The sequence below is a fragment of the Haliotis rubra genome, unplaced genomic scaffold, assembly GCF_003918875.1.
Source record: "Haliotis rubra isolate DU_JTF1 unplaced genomic scaffold, ASM391887v1 Scf598, whole genome shotgun sequence".
Lineage (NCBI taxonomy): Eukaryota > Metazoa > Mollusca > Gastropoda > Lepetellida > Haliotidae > Haliotis > Haliotis rubra.
The window spans coordinates 644,887-657,343 of NW_025767299.1; the positions used below are offsets into that span (position 1 = coordinate 644,887).

At 42.2% G+C, this 12,457-nt stretch overlaps 1 protein-coding gene across 1 annotated transcript in view; it reads right to left on the reverse strand.

Moving 5' to 3' along the window:
• Positions 1-12,457, reverse strand: part of LOC124255209 (vacuolar protein sorting-associated protein 13D-like) — a 56,348-nt gene that overhangs the window by 23,531 nt on the left and 20,360 nt on the right. The window contains exons 7-17 of the mRNA XM_046689046.1: positions 11,083-11,242; positions 10,690-10,821; positions 9,138-9,228; positions 8,024-8,148; positions 7,840-7,940; positions 7,224-7,389; positions 6,322-6,509; positions 5,699-5,902; positions 4,801-4,925; positions 3,352-3,502; positions 1,390-3,052 (exon numbers count right to left, since the gene is read on the reverse strand). Of these exons, the coding sequence (XP_046545002.1) occupies positions 1,390-3,052; positions 3,352-3,502; positions 4,801-4,925; positions 5,699-5,902; positions 6,322-6,509; positions 7,224-7,389; positions 7,840-7,940; positions 8,024-8,148; positions 9,138-9,228; positions 10,690-10,821; positions 11,083-11,242 (3,106 nt within the window). The remainder of the gene's footprint in view (positions 1-1,389; positions 3,053-3,351; positions 3,503-4,800; positions 4,926-5,698; positions 5,903-6,321; positions 6,510-7,223; positions 7,390-7,839; positions 7,941-8,023; positions 8,149-9,137; positions 9,229-10,689; positions 10,822-11,082; positions 11,243-12,457) is intronic.

Sequence of the window (12,457 nt, forward strand, 5' to 3'; positions counted from 1 at the left end):
ATCTGTATGTTCAACAAATATAGTCCCTCTGTGTCCCGCTTCATAATCATATTTATTTCTTAAGACTTTTTAAACTCTTATATTTGTCTGCTAACTGTCTTTACCACCATGTGTCGGCTCTAAAAAGATTGTTCATACTGATTTTCAAACTGGAATCCATATAAACTCAATTTCAGTCAAAAATCCACAAAGTACTGTAGATGAGAAGTAATCAGATAGTAGAAGATATTGGTATGTAGATATTAAGATCCGCAGTTATCAGAGAAGAGGAAGTGGGCTGTAAAACCTCCAACAAGCACCTGCTTCCCATGTGACAAGGTATGCTGGCATACAACATTGTGACAGTTATGCTGCCAAACTCATATTGAGGTAAACAGAAGCTTGACTTACTCATGGCTCTCATACACAACACACTGGCCGCCTGGCAACCCAGTCCCACTTAGCTACAGTCAACCCGATACATAGATTTCAAACTCCTTGTATGTGCGCTTCATCCACTTTGCTCATGTATGTGAAATAGCAGGGTAATTGAGTTGGCATTGAAAATGCACATTTTTGAAGAGTCTACACTTACACAAACAGTAGAGCGATTTGCCGCTATAAATATACTTGAACAAGAAAAAATAACAAAACTGTTGAGGACTTTTTTTTTCACCAGATTCTCAGTTTTGAAAATTCTGCTTGACCAGTGTGACACTATTGTTTTGTGACAACAAAATACACACCCAGTCTAAGTAAACTTAGACTCAGTATTATTCGTGACACTGCTATACTGAGTCTATCAAAACCTTGTGGAAGGTTGCGTCAGGTAACCTTTGAGCAACCTATGACCGTCCAATCAAACGCGAGACGGACGAATGGATTTAACCAATCAGACAACAGCTACTATTTAGGGTTTGGCGGGACTTACAAAATGGATTTTCTCTTCCCTGTTCGCCAACACTGATCTCCCAACCAATGAAAATTGCATAAAACACAGATATTTGCCCTGCAGTATATACGCTTTGGGGTTTCTGTTGACATGGCTATCATTAGCTTATATTTCAGCAAGCTGACATGCTTGAATACTGACAAAACGCTATTTTCAGCAACTGTTTACTCACTGTTGTGGCGTGCCTCACTAGGAACCGATCGTACGGAAAATAGCATTCGGAATTGTTCGGTACAAACTTTTTGGAGGTAAAAGTTCAAAAGGTATGTCCGAATGTCAACTTTCGCGATTTGGAAAGCTGTGTTCTGATTGGTCAATTGAAAAGGTTATCTGACGCGACCTTCCACAAGGTTTTGTTAGACTCAGTATAGCAGTGTAACGAATAATACTGAGCCTAAGTTTACTTAGACTGAATACACACCTATAATGAAATAATGGTAAAATTGCAGTTAACCGACCTGTCCTTCCCCCTCGTTCTCTGTTTCTGGATGAAGCCAACATAGAATGCTGTGCCTTGTTTCTGTGATGTGGGTTTTGGGATCTTCTTGTGGAAACTGGATGGCAGAGGTGCTGGCATGAGGTGCACTGGGGCAATGATAGTACTATCAGGACAAGATGTCGACGGGAATGTTTTTGGTTTGGCATCCTCCACATCAGGTTCTTTATGGGAGCTGCGAGAAACCATGATTTGTCTATGAGCTGATTTCTCGGATTCTAACAAATCATCCATTGACAGGGATCTCAGTCGGAGCTGCATTTCTGTCACAACTTTATTATCTTTGGCATAATTCATAGAAAAGTCAGTCAGCTTGAGATCAACTAATCCTTGCTCCCCCTCCCCGAAATCCCCCCTAAGTTCAACTTCAAACAGAGGAACTTCAAAATGGAAATGTTTTGCAAGAAATCCCTCCTGTAAAGATGACTCTTGCATAGCCAAGTTTGCATGAGATTCAGATTGTCCTTCACAAGCAGCAGCACCATCAGCAGGTCTTCCAGAGGATGTGGAATCATCAGATGCATCAGGAGCATAGTCGTCCTCGCTGTACGTCAGGTTGTCCAGAGTCTGCAGTATATGCTCGTACACCTCCTTTGACAACACCAACTTCACCGCCGGAGAGATTTTGGCACTTACCTTTAACACATTGCTTATCTGAGCTGGCTGCACAGATTTTTTAGGAGTCCTAGGTGGGAAGTCATTGTTTGTAACCTCAGGGTTGATTATTGGCACTTCAGTTGTTTCTTTGGCAATCACTAAATCAACTGCTGTGTCATACAAAATGGGCACACCAAGTTCGTACGATAGACTGTAGTAGGACTTTCCCATTAGCGTTGCCGATATGCTCTGCCCTACTTGAGTATTGTACTTCTCCAGATCAAGAGAATACAGATTCATGTTCCTCAAAGATATATGTACCTCTTCACTGTGGTCCATAGAGTCATGTAGCGTTGATGCTGTGCTGGACTCGGTGAGACTAGAGTTGGACACGGTTATCTCACCAAGGTCAGCTAGAAGAACCTGGTAACTTGTAGGGGTTCGTGGAAGGGCTATGATTGGAGTTTCCATTCGAGCTGTAAACTTCATACAAGAATCTCTCTGACTGGACAGATCAGTAACAGATCCAAACGTGTGGTCATGTCCTTCGCGGTCAACTCGACCTCCGACCAGACCCATAGCTACTTCTGTTGCAGCCTTGCCTATAGAAGAGGCAAAGTCAGACATGTAGTCCTTGAATTTTGACATACAGTCCATCAGCTCATTGAGGAACTGAGGCGAATGTGTATAATATACAGATGCCATGGTAAAGTCAGCGTAAATTTCATCCGATTCTGGGAAAGAATGCCCAAATGTTCCATCCCGGGCTCCTTCAAGCAATGTTTTTTTCACATTGAAAGAAAAGGCCTTCTTTGAGCTTCCCTTAGCATGAACAGCATCAGTGAACACAGTTTCATCTCGAGCAGTTTGGTACATAGCAGACGGAATGGTTCGGGGAGAAATGAGTCCTTCTGATTGGTCTAGCTGGCTTTCCCCAACACTGAATACCTGCTGGTAGAGACTGCCTTCTGGTGTGACATCGGTCAAGTGGAGACCACCCAGACTGCCTTCTATCTGCCAACTGTCATCTGGAACATGGCGGATGAGAAACCACTCAAGGCAAACAAAACATATGTGCATTAAAGTTACCCTTCCATATCTTAATACCCAGACTCTAAACTTCTTTTCCTAACTTGTGGCAACCTTAAATAAAGGCTATACTTGAAAAAGTGGTCAGACAGACAACATCCTAAATCAGTGGGTCTTTTCAAAGTTAATTTGTAGGTGGATTGGTCAAAGGCAAATGAAGAATTTGAATGAAGTAAACTCGAAATGCATTCAAATTTACTTCTGTACTTAGAACTACAGACGCGAAACTGGCCATTACCTAGACTGGCCTCTATCTTGGCCGTGGACATGGTTGCTGTGGCAACCTTCTTCCAAACCTTTCGCGCGTCCTTCTCACTGAAGCATGGCAGTAGGATGTTTAGCCTCTTGAAGTCAGCTGTCACCATCAACTTGTCCTTCTTGGGCTGGAACTAAGTTTCAAAACCATTTACAATCAGGATTCATTGTGAATGATTGTTTTAATCTCAGCATCCAGAGACACATTCCATAGTGCCACAGACATTGGGCATTCATCAAATGTTAGACCACCTACGACTTCAGTTGTATGATCTGACTACAAGTACCAAAATGTTTCCTCTGACTACAAGTAGCAGAACACATGACCTGGCTACAAGTAGCAGAACGCATGATCTGGCTACAAGTAGCGGAACACATGTCCTGACTACAAGTAGCGGAACACATGACCTGACTACAAGTAGCGGAACACATGACCTGGCTACAAGTAGTGGAACACATGACCTGACTACAAGTAGCGAAACACATGACCTGACTACAAGTAGCAGAACACATGACCTGACTACAAGTAGCAGAAAACATGACCTGACTACAAGTAGCGGAACACATGACCTGACTACAAGTAGCGGAAAACATGACCTGGCTACAAGTAGCAGAACACATGACCTGACTACAAGTAGCAGAACACATGACCTGACTACAAGTAGCAGAACACATGACCTGACTACAAGTAGCTGAACACATGACCTGACTACAAGTAACAGAACACATGACCTGACTACAAGTAGTGGAACACATGACCTGACTACAAGTAGCTGAACACATGACCTGACTACAAGTAGTGGAACACATGACCTGACTACAAGTAGCTGAACACATGACCTGACTACAAGTAGCAGAACACATGACCTGACTACAAGTAGCAGAACACATGACCGGACTACAAGTAACAGAAAACATGACCTGACTACAAGTAGCAGAACACATGACCTGACTACAAGTAGCAGAACACATGACCTGACTACAAGTAACAGAACACATGACCTGACTACAAGTAGCAGAACACATGACCTGACTACAAGTAGCAGAACACATGACCTGACTACAAGTAGCGGAACACATGACCTGACTACAAGTAACAGAACACATGACCTGACTACAAGTAGCGCAACACATGACCTGACTACAAGTAACAGAACACATGACCTGACTCCAAGTAGCAGAACACATGACCTGACTACAAGTAGCAGAACACATGACCTGACTACAAGCACCAAAATGTTTCCTCTGACTACAAATACAAGAATGTTTGCGGTGTGGGGTAGAGATGTTTTTGCTCTGCTTCCCCAGTAACTGTGCAGGGATTCAGGACCTTTTCCAAATCCATTAAGAACACATGCATGGGCTATTCGGTGCTTGGATATCAAAACGATACTTAGTGATTTGACATAGCAATGATGAAGACTACACGTACATTGATGGAGTCTTCGCGTTTCGACTGCCGTCTGTCCTGTGGCGGTCTGGAGGACTGTTTATCGCTGGAGGATGGGAATGCTCTCTTCAAGAAACTGAGAATCTCTACAATGGTTTCCTGGTTTGCTGGAATACATCAAAAACGTGTATTGTGTAATCAGTAAAAGCAAAATACTGTAACAAAGGTATAAGACTAAACTAGATGTTTTGCTAGCAATTCCCCCACCCTAAAAAAAACCATAACCTCAAGATTTTGAAGATTTATACAACATTAAAAAGTCAAATATGATTACCATCAAAGATGACCCTGACCTTGACTCACCTTAACCAAAACATTTTCAGAGCGTATCCCCTTCCCAGAGATGGTATATATAACCTTCAGGTGAGAGGCATCCTGAATCAGCACAGTAGACCTTTATCACATTGGTCAAACTGAGGATTAGGGTGTGAACTCATCAAGAACCAAGTTAGAACTGGAGCCGTATTAATAAACATTTTCAGAGCGTATCCCCTTCCCAGAGATGGTATATATAACCTTCAGGTGAGAGGCATCCTGAATCAGCACAGTAGACCTTTATCACATTGGTCAAACTGAGGATTAGGGTGTGAACTCATCAAGAACCAACTTAGAACTGGTCTTCAGTGACCCATGCTTGTCGTAAGAGGTGACTAATGGGATCGGGTGGTCAGGCTCGATGACTTGGTTGACAAGTCATATCTTGATCACTGGATTGTCTGGTCCAGACTCAATTATTTACTGACTACTACCATATAGCTGGAATATTGCTGAGTGTGGCGTTAAAAAACAAACAAACAAAAGCAGGGCGTGATGGTGAGTTATATGTGGTTCTAATGTGACTCACACCACAGCGGATCCTGGTTTAGCAGGTGGGACTAACCTATGAAATCCAGACTATTGAAATGCAGGTTGAGTATCTGCATGCCCCCATCAACTGTCTTGTCCCCCTCCAGTCCGGGGTCCACGATCTGCTCATACTCCATGATGATGAGGGCCTCAGAGTTCTGTCCCAGACGAGGGAACGAGGGACCAAGGCTGCCATTAACATCCTCTCCGGCCTTCTGTGACTGGGGGGAGGTCGGTCCTTGAACCATGCCATTAGTGAGTGTAGAACTGTATGGGTGTGTCTGTATGTGGGTGGGTGTTCAAGTGTCTGGGTGTGTGCAGGAAGGTGTGTGGTTGTGTCAGTGCCTGAGTAGTTGTGGTTTGTTTGACAAAACAAAAGCAAGAGTAAAAACAGCCGATGAAGGATCCATTTTTCTATAATATAGTTTGTGTTTATATTACTATAATAAGTGATGCTATCCAATGGAAGGCTCAGCATCAATGTTACCTATTGGTATCCTAACATACATGCATTGCCATACTGCCATGTTGTGATACCTTGACAGTTTGACAGATTACTCCTTAGAAACCTACTCTTTACACCACATTACAGTGCATACAATCGGAATAACTAGATGTATAGTTTCAGCCTACACAAGACTGTAGGAATTTACATACCTGTGAACACTTGAAATGCTGAAGATATGGTGTCTTGTATGGCCTGGAAACTACCACTCTGGAAGGTCCCGGACGACAGGGGGGAACTAGCATCTTCCATCCCTGGTGAACCTGGAGTGATGGGGGACGCAGGGGAGAGGGGAGACCCAGCATCAGATCCACGGATACTACCACTCCGAGAGTCCAGTCTGGAGAAAGAGTGCGTGAGTCGTGTTTATCTTCTGGCCAGAAATTGTAAATTTTAACTATAATTTGTATATTTATAAATACTTGCCGTATCTCACATTATGCACTTTCTCTTGTTCTTATGACCATGGAGAAAAAACGACCTTTAATAAAGTTTTCAGCCATCTTTATTCTCTGTCCTGGAGCTGGAACCATCCAAGTAATCTGCATAGGGGGGTTTGTTGGGTGGGAACATCAGGAATTTATTGTTAAAGTTTTCAAATTTTCAAAACTTATCCTATTTTATGTTATACATTCTCCCACGGATGGATGGCAGGCCGCAGATTAACCTAATCTGTTGGAAAACAGCAACCCTGAGTGCCTAGTTCGCAAGGAGGCTGGCTTAGACATCTCAGTCCTTGAATGTTGATTGATGCTCACACAAAGTCCCAGGGTGTTGGCAGTCCTGAGTTACATGAGTTCAAGGTGTAACATTTCACAAACAATGTGACGAATGTAACACTTTGCTCCTGTGGCATGACATGGTCTTGTTTACTCCTCATCACCTCAGTCACTGATTGTCAAGGACCGCAGGAGAGAAACACTTTAAATCATGCTTGAGCAGTATAACAACAATCCTTGTGATCCAGGCAACATTCTCATTTGCCCGGTCTTACAACAAACATTGGGTACATATTCAACCCTGGAATCCTGACAGAAGTATCGGTATTACTTACACCAGATGTTTGTGTGAAGCAATGAGAAGCTCGAAGTCAGGTCCGTAGCTCTGCAGGGCATCCACCACAAGGAGGCTGTGGACTGTGAGCTTGAGGGAGGTGTTGTGGGACTTCTTGGACACATCTGCCTGCACATCGGTCACTTGGAACTCAGCTAGAGCTTGACCTACAAAGGGCAATGCCAGACTAGACTGGGTCCAGGGTAAGGCTTTATTCATACACTGCTTCAAGTCCCAGACAAAACTTCGGAAGCCTGTGATGGACATATCTACTCAACAACTTAATCTTATAACTAATCTGCTTGCATGTTTACAAAAAGTATGTTTATATTATTCAGCTTAGAATTCATCAAGGCCAATGACACAAGTTTACAAATGAGGCCTGTCAAATTTCATTTTGGCTATTTTAGATGGGTTACACTCGAAGCATATTCCTGCAATATCAATGCTGGTGACACTGGACTTTGTACCCATGTGGGGAATTGAAACCCGGGGTCTTGTTGCTATGAGCCAAAGAACCTGCATGTTACCCTCCCCTTTCTGGGCTAGTTAGCTGATGACAGCCCACTAACATGATGCTGAGGGCCTGGTTGAAGCTATAGTCTTTGTATATGTACCCTGACTCTGTATCTCCACGGACAGGCTGTGGATGAGGAACTGCAGCACCACCAGCTTGTTGTCTATCTCCTCCTTGCCTTTCTTCATCACAGGCTCACTGCTGAAACATACAGACTTCCTGTTACAACCATCAAATGGCTTTGTTTGGGTTTGAAACTATGTCCATGGAGGTGATGTACTTACACAGATGTATGTGACCGCTGTCCGAGGTCGGAATTACCACTGGACATGTTGTCCATGACTGTCTGCAGTGAAGAACTGGAGCTACCACTGGACACTATGTCCACGGAGGTGTTGACTGCATGGATCTGGAAATACATGGTGGTACGTCATCACAGGCACAGCACAATCATATGGAATGTATACATTACCCATGCTATTACATTCTCATTCTATCTGGTTTACTATGATGGACCCATTTACTACCACTGCTTCACTTAGGAAGTGACATCACCATGACGCTTGTCGCTTATCACTAACAAGTTTCTTCAGCTCAATAGGACTTTCTTTGAATAATATAAAACTGTCAGCACTTGATACATTTGATCAATCTGAGAGACGGTCATAAATGAACTTTAAGCAGGAAGTTAAGTAAGATCAACACTGAAGCCCTCCAACTGTCAGGTGTCCCTCGGTAGCAGCAACAAGGAAAGTAGTAGAAATACAGGACATATCGCCATTTGTTTCATTTGAAACAGAAGTGTGTAATTTGATTGGGTGGTTATTTTTAGCATAGTTTTATTTAAACCACACTCGGAAGGTACCTATTGCAGTTACCAGGTGATAGAATGGAGATAATCAAGCATGAGCTCTGAATGAGGAATTTACCGTAAATTTCGCTCTTCAACAAATCTTTCTTCTTACCAATGATGAATTAGTTCATCCAACCAATCACAGCTATAATGATTCACTCAGGTCAAAGACAGACCACTATCACACTATGTTTGACTGACTGACTGACTGAGTTTAGTTTTACGCCACTTTTAGCAATATTCCAGCAATATCACGGCGGGGAACACCAGAAATGAGCTTAACACATCGTGCCCATGTGGGGAATCGAACCCGGGTCTTCGGTGTGACAACCAACACTCACTATGGCTTTAAACAACTAACAAAAGAACAAACCAAATGTTCTAAGTCCTTCATATGAAGAAGGTACAAACTAGGACCTCACCTACGGTAGCCAGCAGGTCAAACATGTATTACTTAACAACACACACAAATACTGAGACACCTGTGATACTTACACTCACACAGGTGTAAACACAGTGTAAAGGGACTGATTCAGTTAACTGACCTTTCTTTCATTGAGATGGAAGGTGAGTGATGGAAGAGTGCCCGACAGTTTCATCTTGGGCCACTTCGGGTCTGCCGTCACGATCAGCCGCCTGGGACCAACACACAGAATTTCAGAAAATGTTCTACAGCAACTTGATAAACATCAAAGAACATCAGGTAGTTTCTTCTGTAAGAGGCTTTCAGAAGTTGGTATGGTGAAGAGGAACAAGTCATATGGAATGGCTTTCAGAAGTTGGTATGGAGAGGAACAAGTTATATGGAATGGCTTTCAGAAGTTGGTATGGAGAGGAACAAGTTATATGGAATGGCTTTCAGAAGTTGGTATGGAGAGGAACAAGTCATATGGAATGGCTTTCAGAAGTTGGTATGGAGAGGAACAAGTTATATGGAATGGCTTTCAGAAGTTGGTATGGAGAGGAACAAGTCATATGGAATGGCTTTCAGAAGTTGGTATGGAGAGGAACAAGTTATATGGAATGGCTTTCAGAAGTTGGTATGGAGAGGAACAAGTCATATGGAATGGCTTTCAGAAGTTGGTATGGAGAGGAACAAGTCATATGGAATGGCTTTCAGAAGTTGGTATGGAGAGGAACAAGTTATATGGAATGGCTTTCAGAAGTTGGTATGGAGAGGAACAAGTCATATGGAATGACAACTTCTATATTGCAGTGGGAATGATGTTTTGGTGTAGATGCTAACATGAAGGATATTTGGATTTATACAACTGACAAGACTGATATACAGTGTTACGACATTACTAAATACTGTACATCAATCTTGTCAATGAGGATGCGGCCAGTTTGGAAGCTTTGACTTGGTTTTCCTTCTGCTGTAATTAAAAACCATGGAAACCATGTTCTCGATGGCCAGTAAGGCGAGACCAAAGTCAGTTTCAGGTTCCATGTTAACACAATCTTGGTACAACACTTGGAATGAGAACTGGTGGAGGGAATGCATATCCATGAAGAGACTGCAGGTTGAAATTAAGATGCAAATACACATAATTAATAATGCCAAATTAAAATATAATTGATACAAACGATGCATAAATGGTCAAATCCAATCAAATTTTTATTAAATTGTATTTGTAATTTTGATAGGATGGTTTGGATTAGACAAAGAAAAACAGAAATCTTTCCCTAACCATCTCAGTCAGTGGCTGGTCATGTAAGAGGCCAATGTGTGTGCATGGTGGTGGTGTGTGTTCGAGTGTGATATTTTCACTGTTCTTGGGGAACATTACACAAAATATTTTCACTGTATCTTGAGCAAAGGGAGAGAGAATCAAATAGTATGAGTTAGAATAAGAAAACAATATATGGTGGGTAGTGAAAAACAGACAAATTTTGTAAAAGTGAATGGGTTATCATCCCTTACTGTGTAATAGTTTACCTTGATAAGTGAAACTGTATAAATATGGGATTAATGGAACCTAGACATTTCTTTCAAACATCATTTATCACAACAATAAAAAGATCCTCAGATTGGACACACAGATCCATGTACATATTGGGATGTCGTATTGCATGAAGGAGACAGAGAAGGCTGACCTCTCCAGCTGCAGGGAAATGCTGAACTTGTCCAGGATGTGCATACGACTGTTTCCCCGGGAGTAGGCGTGGCGCCAGTTGTCTTGAGGTCGGCCCAGCAGCACCTGCATGTCTGTCAAGTCCAGCTTGTACCTGGGGAAGTAAGGACTACCTACAACTGATTCTACTTCAGACAACCATGCATTGGATGAGAAGAATGCTTCATTTGAAACATTTTCACTACTGAACCTCGGGTGTTATAATCTTGAAATAGAGCCCTGACCATCTCTACGATGAATACACACTCACCTTAAGGCTTATCAATCACTAAACCTCAGTGTAGATATCTGTGAAGTTACATAGAAGAACTAGGATAGTCCTGAAGGACTGGGCAAGACTGGAGGTACTACTGACCTTTCATACAAGTGATCCATGACTGCAGTGGATGACAGCCCTGTGAGGGAGGTTGCCGAGTTCTCTTGAGTCAGGAGGTTAGAGGAGGACACTGACTTCACTGGGGGATTGTCAAGGGCGGACTCGTTGGGCGGTGTGGTCAGTGGGGTGTGGAAGTCATCTGAAAGTCAGTGCCAGTGTTACCATGGTTTCTGTGTCAAGACCATTATATTTCTAAGTACTTTCTAAGTAGAATTACTATGACAATAGGTATCCTTCAGTTCTCTGTGCTTAATTGGTGAGTGTGTTCCAGTTGTGGAATCATAGCAATAATAAGGTTATTATCCTAAACTGGCTTCCACAACAGATACCACTATAGCTGCAATGGAACTGGTTACCATGACATCACAAGGAAATGACATTTCATTATAGAATGCACTTGCGTCTTCATATTGGAGCATTGGATAGGGTAACAAATCAGTTGCTTGTACATAATTCCCACTTTAGCTTCACAAAGAAAGTAATTTGCACAGGTTGTTAGAGGTTGGTATACACTGATACTGTTTAAAGAACTATGGTCATCAATATCCCCGCCACAGTGTTCTGCACTTATTTGGTCCCTGTTTTTGAAACTCCACTAAGACATTCATGTCCTTAACAAACATACCACATTTGGTTTCCCTATCTATAACGGTTGCTGAGAAATTCTGTCCCCATTGCGAATAACATGCACTAAGTCAAGAAACGCATGACAAGGGCCATAACTCTGAACAAAATTGTAACATTGTTTCCATTTTCGAACTCCATCAATAGAGAATACTACACGAGGTCTCATTACATACGAATTATACAAAACGAGTGTCCTGAGTTTCGTATAATTCGTATGTAATGAGACGGAGTGTGGTATTTTATTTTTTACCCATGTCTAACATGCATTAAATTGACAAAATAGCGTATTTTTTGTATTTCTTTGGTTTCAAACAGAAACCGGTTTCATAAAGAGGTTGCGGAAGAGTTTTGTGCTGTAGTACAATATTTGCATGACGTCACACTGTAATGACGTCACTGCCTTGGTAACCGACGTCACGATGCATGTCAGTTGTCATCGCCTTGTACAGCCTCCTACAGTAAACCACTCCGTAGCACCCCGTTTCTTGGTTTGCAGTTGCTTCATTTGGCTAACATCACTGTTGGAACATTGCGTTTGTTTTTCGACGGATATAATGTCTCAGTTCGACTCACAATTAAACAGCGACACGGCAACATTCGCAATGTTTACATTCCCACAATGCATTTAAGTTGTAGAATGAATGAAATCACGTGTTTGTTATGAATGAAAAAATAGATACGTCAGAATGTGACCTAACTGAGAGGTCATCGGTTATCCAATCAAATC